Below are 16698 nucleotides of genomic sequence, written 5' to 3'. Positions count from 1 at the left end.
CTGGAGTGTTTCCCTTTGGAGCTGTTAAACTTCCCAAAGGAAAAAAAAAAAAAAATCCCAGTCTGCTGAGGGTTGAAGTACTGATTTAATCAAGACCTACCCCAGCTGCTCAAATTGTTTTGCTAGCTCTATCTTACCTATTGTACCAAGTATCAACTCCTTTGGTGGCTTTCATGGACCCCCCCCCCCGCACCCCACTTACCTGTCACTGCCACCCACAACCCCTTGCACTCCAACCAGGCTCATCTCCTGTTCTCCACATCCCCCTGGTTATTCCCTCCTCTGTAGGTTTGGCCAAGCTGTTCCCATCACCTGCGATACCCCCAACCTTAAAGTACAATCTGACAGTAGATAAGTCATTACTAATTATAAGCTTACTGAGGTGGCAATGAATATATAGAGACCAACCTGGTTGGGGAACTGAGTCGAGTCTATGTTTTAAATAAAATCCCTTCTCTGTTTTTGTCTGCTTATCCCTCTACTTATCAGGTTTATGAAATCTGAAGATTCACAGAATTGCATTTACAGCAAATTCTAAACTCAACACACCTTTAATTGCTAATAATCACTTTCCTGAGCAGAGAGAGATGGTAAATGAGGCCACACAGAAGAAAACTGACAAAAGCTAGAAGTGCTTGCTGATGTTAGTGATGCCCCTCACATGGGGGGGGGGCAGGGGGCAAAGCCTTTGATGTTAGGCCAGGTCCACAGCTCAGAGGCATTAAGTAACCGTGATAGCTATGGCTGTGCAATTCTCAGATTTCCCTTCAAGGAAAGAACTTGCCATTCAGCTGCAAGGGATACAGTTACCTGATAGCCTCCAACTGCTAAGCCTTTGGGATCTGCCACAGCATCAGCACTGAGGCCACACACTTCCCAGGCAGCCCCCCGGGGAATAAGATTTATTGCCCAACATGGGACTCCTTTCTGGGCAATCTTTGTGCTGGAGACTTGCTCAGAGCTGCTCTGCACTCTGAAGCTTGCTCTGCCCTTTATCTTTCACAGGTGTTGCCTCCAGTAAATGTCCTATACTTCTAACTCCATCCTGGCACCTGGTTCCTGGAGAAACCACCCAACATAATGACCTAACCAAATTTTGTTTCTTTATCCCTTAAAATAAAGATACTATATTCTTGGTAAGATTTGCAAGGACTGAATAACACACAGATTCCTGAATATAGGAGGCAGTCAAATATAAACTAAAGCAGGTGGGAGGAGAGTGAACATAATGACCTAACCAAATTTTGTTTCTTTATCCCTTAAAATAAAGATACTATATTCTTGATAAGATTTGCAAGGACTGAATAACACACAGATTCCTGAATATAGGAGGCAGTCAAATATAAACTAAAGCAGGTGGGAGGAGAGTGGGGGACAGAGTGTTGGGAAAACATAGGAAAATGGTCAGGGCCCCTCAGATGGTCAGAATCTTGTCAAGCATTTGATGTAAATATGGACTTGTGCCCAGGTGTTCCTTGGTTATTGTCTAATATAATTGTGTGTGTGCACCCAGGTGTTCCTGGGTTGTGGATTTAAGTATAAAGGACGAGTGGCCCTGATCCATGCCACCCGCCACCCCCGGGATGCTCATGGGGGGGGGCGCTACTGCTGCTGGAGGCTGTTGATGCTGCCAGCATCCCCAGGACCCCCTGAGACGCCGCCACTGCTGCTGCTGGAGGCTGCTGTAAGCTGCTGCCGCTGAGAATTGAGCTCGGGTTCTCTTCCAATGCTCCTGGGATCTTTCTCAATTACCTAGCATGGACCTGCATGTGAGGAGTCCGGTGACCCAGCCTGGCATGTGAGGGGTTTGTGACCCAGTCTGTACAATGGGTTTGAAGGGTCTGAGCCCTAGCCCTAACAGTACAAATGGAAACTTAGTATAACTAAAATAACAAAAACATTTTGGCTTTAGTTATGATTTGCCTTACTTGACAACTGGCGTAGTCCCCTAGCTTTACGCAAAGAAACTGTCTTTACCTTCAAAAACAATTACAAGTTCCTGCTTTATAGCACACTTTTCTAGGCACTGCAGAGGGAAAATTGTATGTGTTTCCAAATGCTAGAGGAACATAAAGAAGATAAATGCTCAGTGGGGACCAGCCTTAGAACTATTATGAAGTGGGGTCACATTTGATTCCCTTTCCAGTGAAACAATCTTCCCAGAGGGTTTTGCCTAGGAAAAGAAAACCATATTTATTTACTTTTCAAAATGACATTTTCGAGTGGCACTTATGAATGAGCTATATAACAAACACCCTGTCTCGTAGTCCCGATGGTTATTTTGACTTTAAAAGAAGACAGAGTGAATTGACTTAATACTGACCTTGAATATTTCAAAACCAGGTATTAATATCAAGAAATGTGGAGGGCCCTCTAATGTCTCTTCCAACTTACAAGGTCTAGACTAATATCTTGTTTAAGTAGGTGCTCACTAGTTATTATCTGATTTGATGGCAGAAAATCATTGCATAATTGAATGGATCTACTCTGAGCATGTGCAGACACTTGGAAATTAAGAAATGCATCTTTGTACTAATACATAAGAAACACTAAGATTAATGCAATAAAGAAACAAAGATAAGATACGATAGAACAAGAATGCATCCCTTGCAACAATGAAAACCAAAAATAGTACAATTTTGGTGTTCTATTGTGACGTTGTTTACAGAAGAAAATAAGAATAATCAATGGAAAAGTAAAAAGAAGAAAAACCTAGACATGATTAACAAGCAGCATTTTGTTCCTTCAATGCGGATGAGTTCTCACACTCCTCAAGAGAAGAGAATAGCAAACTTTCATGTTCCCAGACTGTTTCCTTATTAGCCACACACGCCATGGGCTCACTCCACAGTGGCTTTGATAGACCTGGTGTGGTCTAAAGAAGTGTCAGACTAACTCATCTTAGGAAAAGAACCACTTGTGCAGTAATGAAAGAGCTGTGCTAGTAGCTCATTTCATCTTAATTAGCCCGAGATGATGCTTCTGAAGTGCTCTGCTTGCTTATTCACACTATGCTTCCTTCTGCAAGGGAGGAGGACTCTGACGTCTCTAGCAACTCAGCCTCAGCAGTCAGAATCAGGATGAGCAGATCTGGCATTAGTACTGCCAAAGGGGCTGTAAAGATGGGTACCTTGAATGAGTTTGTCTTTTTATTAGAGTAAGCTATACTGTGCGGTGTGAGAGGGCTAGAAAGTAACTTTTGGCATCTGTGTTCAACAACTGAACTATGTGCAGCTACTGTGTGCCCAGAGGATGCAAGGCCCTAGAGGAGAGGACAATACAGCACCCCTGCTATGAGGGAATCTGTGTCGACTCTACTAGAAAGAAAAGGAAGAAAGGGAGATGAGGAAATGTAGACGAAGGATTATATTGTTACTTCAGAAATGCACTAATTACTTGTAAGAAGTCTGCCCACCTCTTTTGATTATTTGTTAGTCAACAGGTTAGATTCAGAAAGCTTTAGAGAGGCCTCTCTTTAGTATTTGCTGTTTCCTCCTGGCACCAGCAACAGAGTCCTCAGTGGCCTTGAGTGTTTGTGCAACCAGAAAATAGGAGTAGAAATATCCCCTGTTCCAATTTAGTCAGTGTCCCATGCAACCCACTGGCTGGGTAGCCGCCCGAGCCTCTGCCAGCCACTTCATTTACACCTTGTTCTCACTCAGCCTCTCACAGGAAGGCATCTTTCTGAAAGTGCTGCAAACACTGTGTGTGAAAAAAATAAAGACAGTATAAATAGCTTTTCACTTCTAATTGCAATTTGCCACTCACATTTTGTTTCCTGAGAGTTCTGAAAAGGGACCAACCCACACCACTAATAGCACAGGAGCCCAGGAAGGGTGAGTCAGTGACTACTGCTGAGAAAGAGCAAAAGTAGAAGAGAACTTCAGGAGCCCCAGCAGGCGTCTGCAGGGGAGAGCCCAGCCAGACAGGGAACGGTTTCCTGGTGTACCTGATAGGTCAGCTCTTTGACGCATCGCTCAAGTCTGCGGGATCCCCTCTGGGCCTCCACATTGCGACAGATTTCGCCCTCCAGTTCACCTTCCAGTTCACGAACCTGTAACCAAACCATGACCTCAGACCACAAGCTGGCAGCAAGGCTGACAACGTTTTTGCTAATTGGCATGAACATTTGAAATGAGTGCAAGAGTCAAGGAAAGATGGGTCCGCTGTCTTTCTGGCAGTGATTACACAGGGCAACCTCTCAGGGAAAACTCCCTCACCAAAAGTGAGCTGGTTGAACTATGTGAGTTTATGAAAGGACTCTGAAGGATGTGAAAGGCTAATTTATGCAGAGGTGATAAGCTTCCCTTCTTAAGGATCACACCCACATCCACATGTGTGTGTACGAATGCATGTAAGTACAGAGAGAGTAAGCTATACGTAGCACTATCTCACCTTAAGCTTCTTTCTCCACATTCAGCTCTGACCCTCTAAAGAAAGCAGCCTCTGGGTCTATGTCACACATAGCCCTGCTTTGTGGGAGGGCTATAGGGCCATGCAAACAGGGTTAACAGGCACTCATTCAACAAAGAGGTGTGCTACACAGCACGGTGCTAGGGATACAGCAGCGAATACAACAAAATCTCCTCACTGTACACACATACACTCTAACAAGGGGAAGCAGACGAGCAATGTAAAATAGAGAATATGTTTGACGGTGATAAGTGCTATGGAGAGAGAGGTCAGGAAAGGGGGGAGACTGTTGGCTGCTGCTCCCGCCTAGGGGGCTCTTCCCCTGCCTTTTCCCTGACTTGAATGCCACCTTCCCCGCAAGGATGCCCTGACCACCCTTCTAAAATTGCAAAACCCAGCGCCCCGAGGCGTGAGTGTGCCTGGGCCCTCTGACCCTGCCTCTCGTCCCTCCCCCACTCCTTCCCTCCCTGTTCTTCTGCAGAGAGGAGGAGGGGACGAGGGCCAGCAGGTGTGCAAGTTCCTGGTGGATGAAGCCTACGGAAAAAATCCCTCTGCACACCTATCACGGGGGAACTTAACACACAGTTCTGTCTGTCGGGACCTGAGCTAACAGAGGCCCCTCTACTGTTTTAAGGACTTGTTTTATTTATTTATTATTTATTTTTTAAGTGATTAAAACACCTCGGGGGAAAAACTACTTTACTAAAGCAAACCCTAGACCTCATAATTTCTCCTGTAAACACTTCTTTACGTAGTTCTAACAGGTAATGATAGTATTATGATTATGTTTTTAAGAAAATGAACCATAATTCCTTAGTATCATCTGATATTCAGGAGCTCATTGCTGCTGAGCTGTCACTGGTCCTAGGCCATAACAGTGAACAGTGAGCTATTGGAAATACAACAAAATCCTGCAATCTTAAAGTTGAATTGGAAAAATCAGTATCATTTATGTACATTTTAGAGAAGAATCCATTTTCTTTGATTTTATGCCTATGTGCTTTTTCTCTTATACTAAAAATCTTGGTTCTTGTACATGTTCTTGGATAAATAATTATATTAATCTTATTGCTAGTAGCAATAGATTGTCATTTTGAAACTATAAATGCAATTTGCTTTTTTTTTTTTTCCTGTTTTTTTTTTTGTCCTTATGATACATTCCATGAGGGATATACAGATAAAACACTATGTTTAAAAGTCACTGGGGGGCCGGCCCGGTGGCGCACTCCTACAGTGCGCCGCTTGGGAAGAGCAGCGGCGCTCCCGCCGAGGGTTTGGATCCCACATACAGACCGGCCGCTCACTGGCTGAGCAAGGTGCGGGGGCAACACCGAGGGTTGCGATCCGTTGCCGGTCACAAAAAAAGAGACAAAAAGGAAAAAAAAAAAAAAAGTCACTGGGAATAATTCTTTGTGTATGTTTTATGCCCTCAACTTGATAAATAGGCTTCTTTGTTTGATTCCATTGGTGTTAAAATGTTAGGGATTGCTAGAGTTTTTTTCTCTTTGATTTAAACTTGTTTTTTAATTATGAAATATGTAAATGATTTATATGATTTTGCAATCAAAACAACTAAACAAGGTGCATTCAGAAGATCTAAATCACATCTCTGTGTTCTCCTCTTATGGGTAGCCATTTTTATTAAGTTTTGATTTATTCTGTCACCATTTCTTTTTGAAAATATAAGCAAATGTGCACGTTTTCATGTTTCTCCCTCTTTCTTGCACAAAAATGTATATACTCTATAATACATTGCCTTTGCCTTTTATCATCATTTTCCTGCTAGGTATGATCTCCAGGAAATATAGAGCTCCTCCTCATTCCTTTTTAATCAGCATGACTATATGCATATACCATGAATGTACAATGGTATTCCACTGTATGGCTGTACCATGAATGTACAATGGTATTCCACTTTATGCATATACCATGAATATACAATGGTATTTCACTGTGTGCATATACATACCATGAATGTACAATGGTATTCCACTGTATGGATGTACCATGAATGTACAATGGTATTGCACTGTATGGACATACCTTGAATGTACAATGGTCTTTCACTATATGGCTGTACCATGAATGTGCAAAGGCAATACCTTACTTTTCAGAGGCCCTCTTGAACCATCAAATCTTAATTGAATATTCTTTCCACTCTTGTAGCATTTGTTATATATCCTGTATATAGTCATTGAAATTGATTCAATAATTTTAAAAATCTTATTTTCAGTAGAGGTTACTCCTTGTTTTCAAGCTCGCTGAAGGCAGGTACTAGATCATTTCTGACAGTCCTTACTATATTTTCACTGAGTCTTTCTTGATTATTGATTTAGTTGTTTCCCCTCTCCTTTCTCTGGCTGTTAGGAAATGGGCCTTCTCTACTGAGGAAATAACAGGGGCAAAGGCACACAAGGAAGACTGCAAGGGTGTGTTTGGAAACAGCGGGCAGCCCTGGCTGTGGAGAGTCCAGAGCTGATGCGGGTGAGAGGGGGGAGATGCATTCTCACTTAGCAATAAGAAGGAAGGCAGATTTCACTAAGTCCAACAAAACTCCTGTCTGGTGGCCCAAAGTCAAATGAGAATGAATGAATATATTGAGATCTGACGCTCTTAAAGGTCTGAATGTGTTAAAAACAAAAGTGATGAGGGAGGCAGGGGATATTGAGTGTGACATTCCAGTCCAGTAAGGCCTTAGATTGGGGGTTGCTAAGTCCCCACGGTTACCCAGGCAAACTCCTACCCTGGATTCTAGTTTCTGGATTTGCTTTCTACTGTCCATCAGTGCAGTCTGCTCAGCTTCATCCAGCCTTTTTTGTAAGTCTTTAATTGTCTGCTCCATATTCTTTCTCATCCTCTCCAAGTGGGCATTGGTGTCTTGCTCCTTCCTCAGTTCTTCTGACATGTTTGCTGCCTAGAAAAGAAAGAACAGAATGGAGCTATTCAAGCAGCCAGTTGGTGTTAACATTTCTACCCAGGACCTTCAGTTCCTGGTCTGACTGGACACCACGACTTGCCTCTGTATATTTAATCTCTTCCCACTGCACTCTCCCTAAACTCTGCCACCCTTGAGCTTGTTAACAGTAAGGAAATGGAAATAGCAGCAGCTACAGGAGAGATTGGGGTGAGGAGTGGTGGAAACAGACCAAAAATGAAGTACCATATGAACATTATTTCACAACACCTGTACTGAATGAAAAATGACCAGCTGAAGCAATGGCTTTTAATTGAATAAAGCACCGGGACATCATACATTATTGAATAAAGTAACCAGTGTCACATGATGTACCAGGAAAGGTGTGGAGGAGTGCCTATGAAAATCGTTTTCACATCTCACTTCCATAATTCTGTGATTCACTACTGCAAACAAGTTTAGGCTCCAGGAATTTGGCAGTAACAGATGCTCTCGCTGTCAATAATCTGGCACAAGGAAGGTTAATTGTGAAGCCTGCTCTTGGCTTTGGCTATATGTACAGGGCTTGGTGTCTCAATGCAATTATTAAGAACTGTTTCCTGAATCTCTCAGTGCATTTAATGTAAGAACACACCCTCCCAGCCAAAGCTTCTCTGTCTATCTGGTTACCAACCATCTGTAGAATTTAAGTGTGAGACTTCTGTGCAGATGGTGAGGGCAAAGAATAAATTACATTCTGCTATGTGGGGTTGGGACTCAGAGCTAAACTGTTGGTGAATTGGAGGATGGGGAGAAAAGGCAGTGAGTTCACTTTTCAGCATTGTCAAGAAAATCTTATAAAGGCGAGGTGAAGCAGATAGCATCTTTATAATGTGTGATTGCATAAATCCACCAAGCAGAAGAAGCTCTTTTTATTTCTTTCTATCTATGCAGATTTTCATAAATGCTATGCATATTATCTTTCCCTTGGTCATCAAACATTTTAAAGTTTTCACACACCTCTTTTCCATCACAGAGCAGAAGTATGTGCCTTGATACAAAATGGCTGCGTAATCGGCATGCTTCTCTGTTCTTAGAGGGGACTGATTCTATAATGACCTTGTGGCTGGGATTTGGTGCAAAGGTTTTGTTTAGTTTCCCCAGTGCTAAATAACTTGAGCAAATATAGACACAAGCTCTTCACCTCTTTTGAAGTTTAAAATGAGTAATGTAAAATCTAATTGAATGTCCTGTTTCCTCAATTCCCATGCCCTCTTTAGCAAGAAGATCAGCTTCTCCTCACATAGCAGGGTCAGGGTTGTGCATTGGATGGGCTGCACAAAAGCCCTTGATGGGAAATGATGAGCAGGGGCTGAAATCCAGCTCAAGCCCCACTCAGCAAGCTCTGGGACCTGCAAAGCTGGCCTTCCACATACTAACCCCCGCCCCCCACTAGTACTTTTTGCTCAGTGGTGCCTTTCACTTGCCATGCCCTTACAGAGAAGTGCGGCATCTGCCCACAGGGGGCAGGCAGAGGATGGCCTTTCTCCAGTTCCCATGAAGGCACAGTCAAGGTCGGCCCCCAACCCTGAACTTAGTGTTACTTAGGAAAAGTACCACCATCAACAACTTTAAATTTGCAAATAAAGAAGGTACACCAGTTCTGAAACCTTCTTTACCAACCAGATTTTGCTACTCAAGCAGTAATATGGGTTGTAAAAGATAAGTGAATTGAACATTTTTCCAGATCATTGTCATAAAACCATTACGAACCCTAGGAAAATAGCTATTTGTAAAGAAGTACAGGAAGAATTGTCATTAGGCACTAGATACATCGATTCAAAAGTGGAAAGTGGCTTAACTTAAAAAAAAAAAAAACTTGCTTTCATAAGGTTTTGCTTATAGCAATTCAACTGCTCCTTTTCGTTGCCAGGGTAGGTTGTCATTAGGCACTAGATACATCGATTCAAAAGTGGAAAGTGGCTTAACTTAAAAAAAAAAAACTTGCTTTCATAAGGTTTTGCTTATAGCAATTCAACTGCTCCTTTTCGTTGCCAGGGTAGGTTGGGGGGAAGGAGCTAATTAACCTAATTGTTCAAGATGGGAACAGGGAGGCAGAGGGGTCAAGCTAACCTCCTAGCTATATGGGGAATCGATGGAATCCTATTTGGCTGCAGAGTTGTCCCTGCCCCTTGACTACTGGTCCAGTGAACTCTGGAAGCCAGGACTGAGCAGGCAGGCAGTGGACCTACCTCAGTGACTGCCTTCTTGGCCTTCTCTTCTGCATTTTGACACCCCTGCACTGCCTCTTCGGTGTCCTTCTGCATCCGGGCAACATCAGCCTCCAGTTTCTTCTTCTGGCTGAGGAGGCTTGTGTTCTAAGGAAAAGCAGCATTCCTGTTAGGCAAGTTGAAACCAGCAATGCAAACGCAAGCTGGTCTGTTCAGGACGTGCAATGGGCATCAGCTCTGGCCAGCAGCAAAGTTTATTATCATCAGCCACATTCAGTTAAGCAATACTTCCAACCCCAGGAGGCTTTGCCATCAAAGGCATGCTTGAATGGAAAGAACTTCATCCATTAGAGCTTCAGGACTAAAGAGATGGCAGCCTGAATCAGAAAGGAGAAATGGAGCCCAGGTAACCTACAAGCCCCAAACTTGTTTGGTTTTCAACTTGTTGAGGAACATGTTTTTCTGCCTTTTGCTCTTTGATGTGGTAGAATTGAGTGTCCCAGAGCAGAAATCAGGGTCGACTGCAGCTATCTGGGAGCAGGGGTTTAGGGAATAAAAATCAGTTCCCAGCATGCTGCTCCAGAAAGAAAAAAAATTTCTCTTTATCTACATCCCTTCTTATCTTACAGTGAGCAGGAGGTAGGGAAAGTAGTTCAGAGTGAGCCTCATACCCCAGCCCTTAGGACCCCCCATTAGGACAAGGATTCTTTGTGTTCTGTGGCTGGTGCTGCCCTAATTCTTTCCTTCCTGAGCTGCAGCACTAAAGGCCAGAGCTCCTTTTGCTGCTATTTGGTCTGTGTTTGAAGCACAGCTTTTCTGAGGGTGTGTAACCTTAGCATAGAGAGTGCATATAAAAAGCACAGGCTCTTTATTTTTTATTTCTCCTTTCACTTTATCCTGTCACATTATCCTTTCACTTTCCTCTGGTAGTGCCTCTCTCAGTGGCAGGATTAAGCCTTGGAAATAGAAAGACATTGCAGTCTCACAGGTTCTCCCCTGCTTCTCCATGGCATGCAGCATCTTCATCTAGGCTGCCATCCTCTGTCCTTATGGAGAGCCAGGCCCTGTGCACTCAGGCTTTCCTTTGTCATGGGCTGGGATCCAGAGGTGGATAAGTGTATTTTCCTGGAGTGTTTTCTGGATGCCCACTGCACATAACTCCATAGAAACTTTCTTTGTAAAGGAAGTTACGAGTATAAATGCTGATTTGCTTATACATAGAATCATTTAAAATCTGCTAAGGTGAAAATGGTTAAAACCTTTGCAAGCTGAGTTACTCTCTAATTGGTACCTTTTTAAGAGGAAGGAGATCAGGAGTATTTTGTAAGAGAGTAATCCAGATTGTCATAGCTCAGGCTTGAAAAGGGGCACAAGTAATCAGCCAAGGATAGGTTCAGCTTTGTATCTTTGTTCTAGCTAAGTGGTCTGGAAATGCAGGAGGCAGCTAAGAAGGCTCCATAAAAGGCTCATTATGTTTTGACTGATATGGTTCTAGTAATTGCAAGGTGCCTCGGCATGGTTTAGGTTAGGGAGAAGTCCTTGTGAGCAAAATAATATCACCTAGACCAGTGCTGGTCCAAGGTAGTAGTAGCAGCTGAGAACTTGTTCCATTCCCAGGTCCCACTGCAGAGCTTCTGACTCAGTAGGTCTGGGTGAGATATGAGAATCTGCACTTTTGTGTAAGCGATTCTTATGAAGCTAAAGTTTCAGGAACTCTGTCCTAGAGACCAGGTCTTCGCTGCCTAATTTTCCTTTATTCCCTCCCAAATTCTCCCTTCCTCCATGCCTGCTTTTTCTCTGGTTGATGTCCTCATCTCTCTCTAGGCTGGGGGTTTCTCATCATATGGGAACCCACTGGTGCATTATCAGTTATAAAGTGCATGGCAAATGATTTATTACCAATAGCTATTTAAGTTTTGGAGACAGTGGATGATTTCCCTTTTAAAAAAATTCAATATTCCACTTTGTAAGAATCCAGCTCATTGTATTTAGATAAACTTTCTTGAAAGAAAAAGAAAATATTGAAGTGGGTTAGCCCACTGGGAATTATGCATTACCTACAGACTGTTTGTTCTATACCACATGGGATTATGTCATGTGCATGGACACAAAAGTCAAACTGTAGGCACAAACCAACTGCAATGCCTTTCAGCAGGGACATTTCTAGTTTGTATGTCTTTTTATCCAGTATTTCTCAGTGGGGGAAAAATTGTCATTCTGGGAAGGACAATTCTTTGAGACGTGGGATTATCCTGTACCTCAAAGGAGTTTTAGCATTTCTGGACCCTGCTCGCTAAATGCTAGTGGTACTTCCTAGTCACTGTGACAACCAAAATGACCTCACAGATGTTTCTAAATACCCTAGAGTATGGCAATTCTTTAGTTGCTTTAATCCATCCTTCACAACAATCACCAGAACAAACTTCCTAAAATGCAAGTCTGATTTTACTTAGCCACTCAAAATTCTTCAGTGGCTCCTCATTAGCTGCAAAAGGAAATTCACTCTATCAGTCTCAGACTCAAGGTCCCCGGTGACCTGGCCCTGTCTCTCAGCATCCTTTCTGCTCATCTCTCCTACCTAGTATGTGAATTTTCCTTAAAATCCCAAATTCCCTCTTCCTCCCTTCACCCCTGCCCTTGACTCTTCTCTCTACCTGGCTGGCTTCTTACATGTCCTTCATGACCCAGATGAAGCACATTGTGCATCTCCCTAAGTCTAAGTCGGGAAGGGCTTTTGGTCAGGGTGTGCTCGCGCTCTCTGTACTCTCATGCAGTGCACTACAGCTGTTTACTAAGGGCTTCACTTGTTTAGGACAATGGGGAATTCTGGATCTATACCATGCGTATCTGTCCAGGTTATGGTGGGTGCCCTACAAATTCTTATTGCATGACCCATATACTACAGACATTTGTCCTAGACACTATGGCTTCTCCTGATTTTAGGAGAATGGTAAAAATCTAAGAATTATTGCTGCTTCTTAGAGATAGCCTGGCTCTGAGGCAGAAGCAAATGTTTTTCATCCTGGGATGCTGGGAGAGCACACGGCTTAGAGAGAGCAGGAGAACCAGGCAAGTGGATCCAGAACACGAGGGGATATTCATCACTCTCTCCTCAGCATCCTGGCTGTGGCTGTCCCGACAGACCATTCTTCTGGCTGAGGGCTTAGTGTTATGGGTTGAATTTTGTCTCCCCAAAAAACGTATGTTGGAATCCTAACCCCCAGTTTCTCAGAATGTGACATTATTTGGAAATAGGATCTTGAGAGAGGTAATCAAATTAAAATGAGGTCATCAGAGTGGGCCCCAATCCAATATGACTGACGTCCTTATAAAAAGTGGAAATTCAGACAGAGAAACAGTCACAGAAGGAAGATGATGTGAAGACACACACGGAGAGCACGTGTGAAGCAGAGAATTGGAGCGATGCATGACAAGCCAAGGAATCCCAAAGGTTGCCAGCAAACCACCAGAAGCCAGGAAGAGGTGAGGAAGCATTTCCGTCCAGGTTTCAGAGGGAGCATGCTCCTGATGACACCGTGCTCTCAGACTTCAAGCCTCCAGAACTGTGAGAGAATCAACTTCTGTTGGTTTAAGCCACTCCCATTGTAGCACTTTGATATAACAGCTCTAGGGACCTAATACTCTTGGGAATGAATGAAGAGTGTGACCACCACTCTGATGCACAGGCTCTCCCTGTGCTTCGTGTACCACACCTAAGACTTGACACAGCAACTGCACATGGTCTAAAGCTGACCAGAGAGCGGGAACCACTGCCTTCCACCCACTGACCCAGCTAATCGGGAGAGTTTATGGGCTCCACCTGGGTATGGAAAAGATTGATTCTTTCTGTGGCTTCCAGGAGCTCTTCTTCTGCCAGCCTGCACCCCCGCTCTGTTTGCTCTTGCAAGGACCTCAGCTCCGCTAGTTCAGACTGAAGAAGAGAGTTGAGCCGCTCAGCCGCAGTCACCTGCTCCTTCAGATCACTGTTCTGGTGTGTGCTGTCATCCAGCTGCACTTGAAGGTCCTGCAAGAGAAAATGTGGTCCTGGAGCACAGATCCCTCTGAGTCCTACAGGGGATGTGCACCTATGCGTGCATGCATGCTCTGAACGAAGCGAGCTGCACTTGAAGGTCCTGCAAGAGAAAATGTGGTCCTGGAGCACAGATCCCTCTGAGTCCAACAGGGGATGTGCACCTATGCGTGCATGCATGCTCTGAACGAAGCGCTACCTGTCTGATTGTAAGTTTGTTCCCGCCCTCATGAAGGGTTAGATTTGTGGTCTTCACCTTTATTGCCCAACACATTCTGTTGTTTAGTTTGCCTCTGAAAGCAGACGCACTTCCTAGCTCATACTGCAGCTTGAAAATACCTTGATTTGAATCTGAAGCTGACCCAGGGATTTGTTTGCCTCCGACGCCTGCCGGTTGGCACACCTAAGCTGAAGTTCCATCTCATTGAGGTCTTCTTCCATCTTCTTCTTGAGCCGGGTAGCCTCAATTCTGCTCCTAGCTTCAGATTCCAGACTAGACTGCAGGGAGTCAATAGCACACTGTTGTTTCCTCCTAATTTTAGAATAACATTCAGGGGGAAAAAATTACACACCTAAATTAAGAAAAGTTACCTGCTGTGTTCACAACAGTTTAGGAAACAAACAAAAAATTAAAATTCAAGAAAAATTATAGGTAATTAACAAAATGAGACTAAAGGGTTTTCATTTTAAAAACAGTGAGGGGGAGGGGTTAGGTTAGTGAGTGTACGTCCATCATAACAGACTAAGATTTTCAAACCAACTTTCCCAAAGAATCCAGGAAACCACCAGAGTTTTTTTGAGGTTCCTGTGGGGCAGTCTTAGCCTTATCTGAGACCCCCTAAAGGATGGCTTAGATTTCCTAGAGTGGCTAAGGATGAAGGAAGGATGCTCTTTCAGACAGCTATAATATTTAAACTACTTTCAAAGTGAAAAATATCTGATTGGGGCAGGAAAGAGCCCCCCAGGTTGGAACAAGGTCTGAGGTCTAGCAATACTGCTCTATGGCCTGTAGACTCAACTCTCCTAGAATAGCATGGCTATCCTTCTCTAGGAGTTTGAGAGTAAAATTAAAGATTGGCTGAGGAAACCAACTGCTGTATGACACTGAATCACTGTAACATTCCTTTGCAAAAACAAAATCTCTGAGCTGAAAACATATTTGCAAAGGAAAACAATAGCTATATGTTTAGGAAGGGGATAAAAAGAATTGGAAAACCCATGGCAATTTTCATTATCCAACCCTTTTGCAGTTAGTTTAGGACCATGGACTGTGAGCAGTGGTAACGTGTACTATTCTATGTCTCACCCATACAAATCTTTACTTGTGTGATCCTTCACTCCCTGTTCTACATCTCTAGCAACTTGGTGGCCACATATGGAAGGCCATGGCATCACAAGAGGGAAGGAACTTGAGTTTTTCAATGACTTCAAAGAACAGTGACCCATACACCATCCTTCCCCACATTAGACTCTGACATGGGCAAAAATAAACTTCTGTTGTCTTAAGCCTCCAAGATTTGGTAACTATTAGGACAGATTAACTTCTGTAACTAACACATGCCCTGTTAAGGTCACTGCATGAAACAGGACCCTAGTGCTGGACAGATAAGAGAGAACAGAGGAGGAAAGAGCCTTTCTCTTCTCCTTCTGCACACAGCCCATCTGCACAAACAGCAAAAGCGTACTCATCTAGGGGTCAGAATTTGATTCCATGATGAATGATCACTGAGCTGCATCCTGAGCCCTGAGGCTGATCAAGAAGAGTACATGCGGCAGGGAGTAAGAGTGTGGTCAGAGCTTGCAATTGGGTGACAGGTGTAGACACCAGTTTTCATGACCACCTTTCTCTTCATTGGTGGGGAAGGTCTCAGAAGCAATTTTAGAAATGTATGGAAAATAGCTCTTCTGGCTCCAGAGCCCAGGATTATCCTCTTCCAACCCCATCTCCCTGGCTCTCATGCAAGCTGACGTTGGCATCTTGTGCCTATTCTTAGGTCCTGGGCTTTTGTTTAGCCCCCAGATCAGAATCCTCTAGGGATGCCAGTATGTGAAGTTAACAGGGACTTTTATGGGCAGAATCACATCTCCCCAAAATTCATATGTTGCAGCTTTAACACCCCAGGACTTCAGAATGTGACTGTATTTGGAGATAAAGGGTCTTTAAAGAGATAATTAAGATTAAATGAGGTTGTTTAGGGGTGAGGCCCTAATCTAATGGGACTAGTGTCCTTATAAGAAGAGGAAGAGACACAGGGATATATGCACACAGATAAAAAGCCATGTGAGGACACAGTGAGAAGGTGACCATGTGCAAGCCAAGGAGAGAGACCTCAGGAAAAACCAAACCTGCCAACACCTTGATATTGGACTTCCAGTCTCTAGAACTATGAGAAAATAAACTTCTGTTGTTTAAACTACCCAGTCTGTGTATTTTGTTATGCCAGCCCTAGCAGACTAATACAGGGATGCTCACACTCAACATCACTAAAAGCTGTAAGGCACTTCTCTGTCTTACACTTGGAAACTCATTTTTTGCTACCGATGACTCTCCTTACACGGGAACACTAAAGCATCCTTAGCCTTGTGTCAAAATCCTCTATACAGAAATACATTCCACTTAAGCAGACAAACTAAATGTTTCCAACTGTACTTTTCCCAGTATTGTTTATGAAACTTCATGAGTGCCTGCAGACAAGTAAAGAGTGTGATGGTTTAGGAGGTGTGGATGTAATACAGGCCTGGAGAATAGCTGCCAAACAATCAACACGTTTTGTGCACAGACAGGAAAGCTTTAAAATGAAAACTCCCTCAAGTACATTTTTTAAGAAAAATGAAGCACTCAAGACCAAGGGCAATACAGTAAGAAGTTCTTTTTTTTCTGAAAAGTAAAATGCAATTTAAGAAAAGAAATAAATGCAAAAAAAAAAAAAAATCAGGATTAAAACTTAAAACTTTGAAAAGCTAATGATTTTAAATTGACAGTTCAATAGGTCATTTTTTTTCTCTTGTGATATTGCTCATTTACATCAGAGAAATGTAAGATTTTTCTTAATCTAAATACATATGAAGCAGCTTTAAAATGATTAACAAGTTATTTTGTTATATAAATAACATGTCTGAGTTTGAGAATC

At 43.1% G+C, this 16698-nt stretch overlaps 1 protein-coding gene across 1 annotated transcript in view; it reads right to left on the bottom strand.

The window, feature by feature from the left end:
* MYH15 (myosin, heavy chain 15) overlaps positions 1–16698 on the bottom strand; it is a 134015-nt gene that overhangs the window by 4308 nt on the left and 113009 nt on the right. The window contains exons 34-38 of the mRNA XM_008588775.1: positions 13907–14099; positions 13358–13561; positions 9559–9684; positions 7157–7327; positions 3950–4054 (exon numbers count right to left, since the gene is read on the bottom strand). Coding sequence (XP_008586997.1) covers positions 3950–4054; positions 7157–7327; positions 9559–9684; positions 13358–13561; positions 13907–14099 — 799 coding nt within the window. The remainder of the gene's footprint in view (positions 1–3949; positions 4055–7156; positions 7328–9558; positions 9685–13357; positions 13562–13906; positions 14100–16698) is intronic.

Source organism: Galeopterus variegatus, unplaced genomic scaffold (genome assembly GCF_000696425.1).
Source record: "Galeopterus variegatus unplaced genomic scaffold, G_variegatus-3.0.2 Scaffold132, whole genome shotgun sequence".
NCBI lineage: Eukaryota > Metazoa > Chordata > Mammalia > Dermoptera > Cynocephalidae > Galeopterus > Galeopterus variegatus.
The sequence above is the reverse complement of the archived record's forward strand: the minus strand, read 5'-3'. Positions and strand labels throughout refer to the sequence as shown.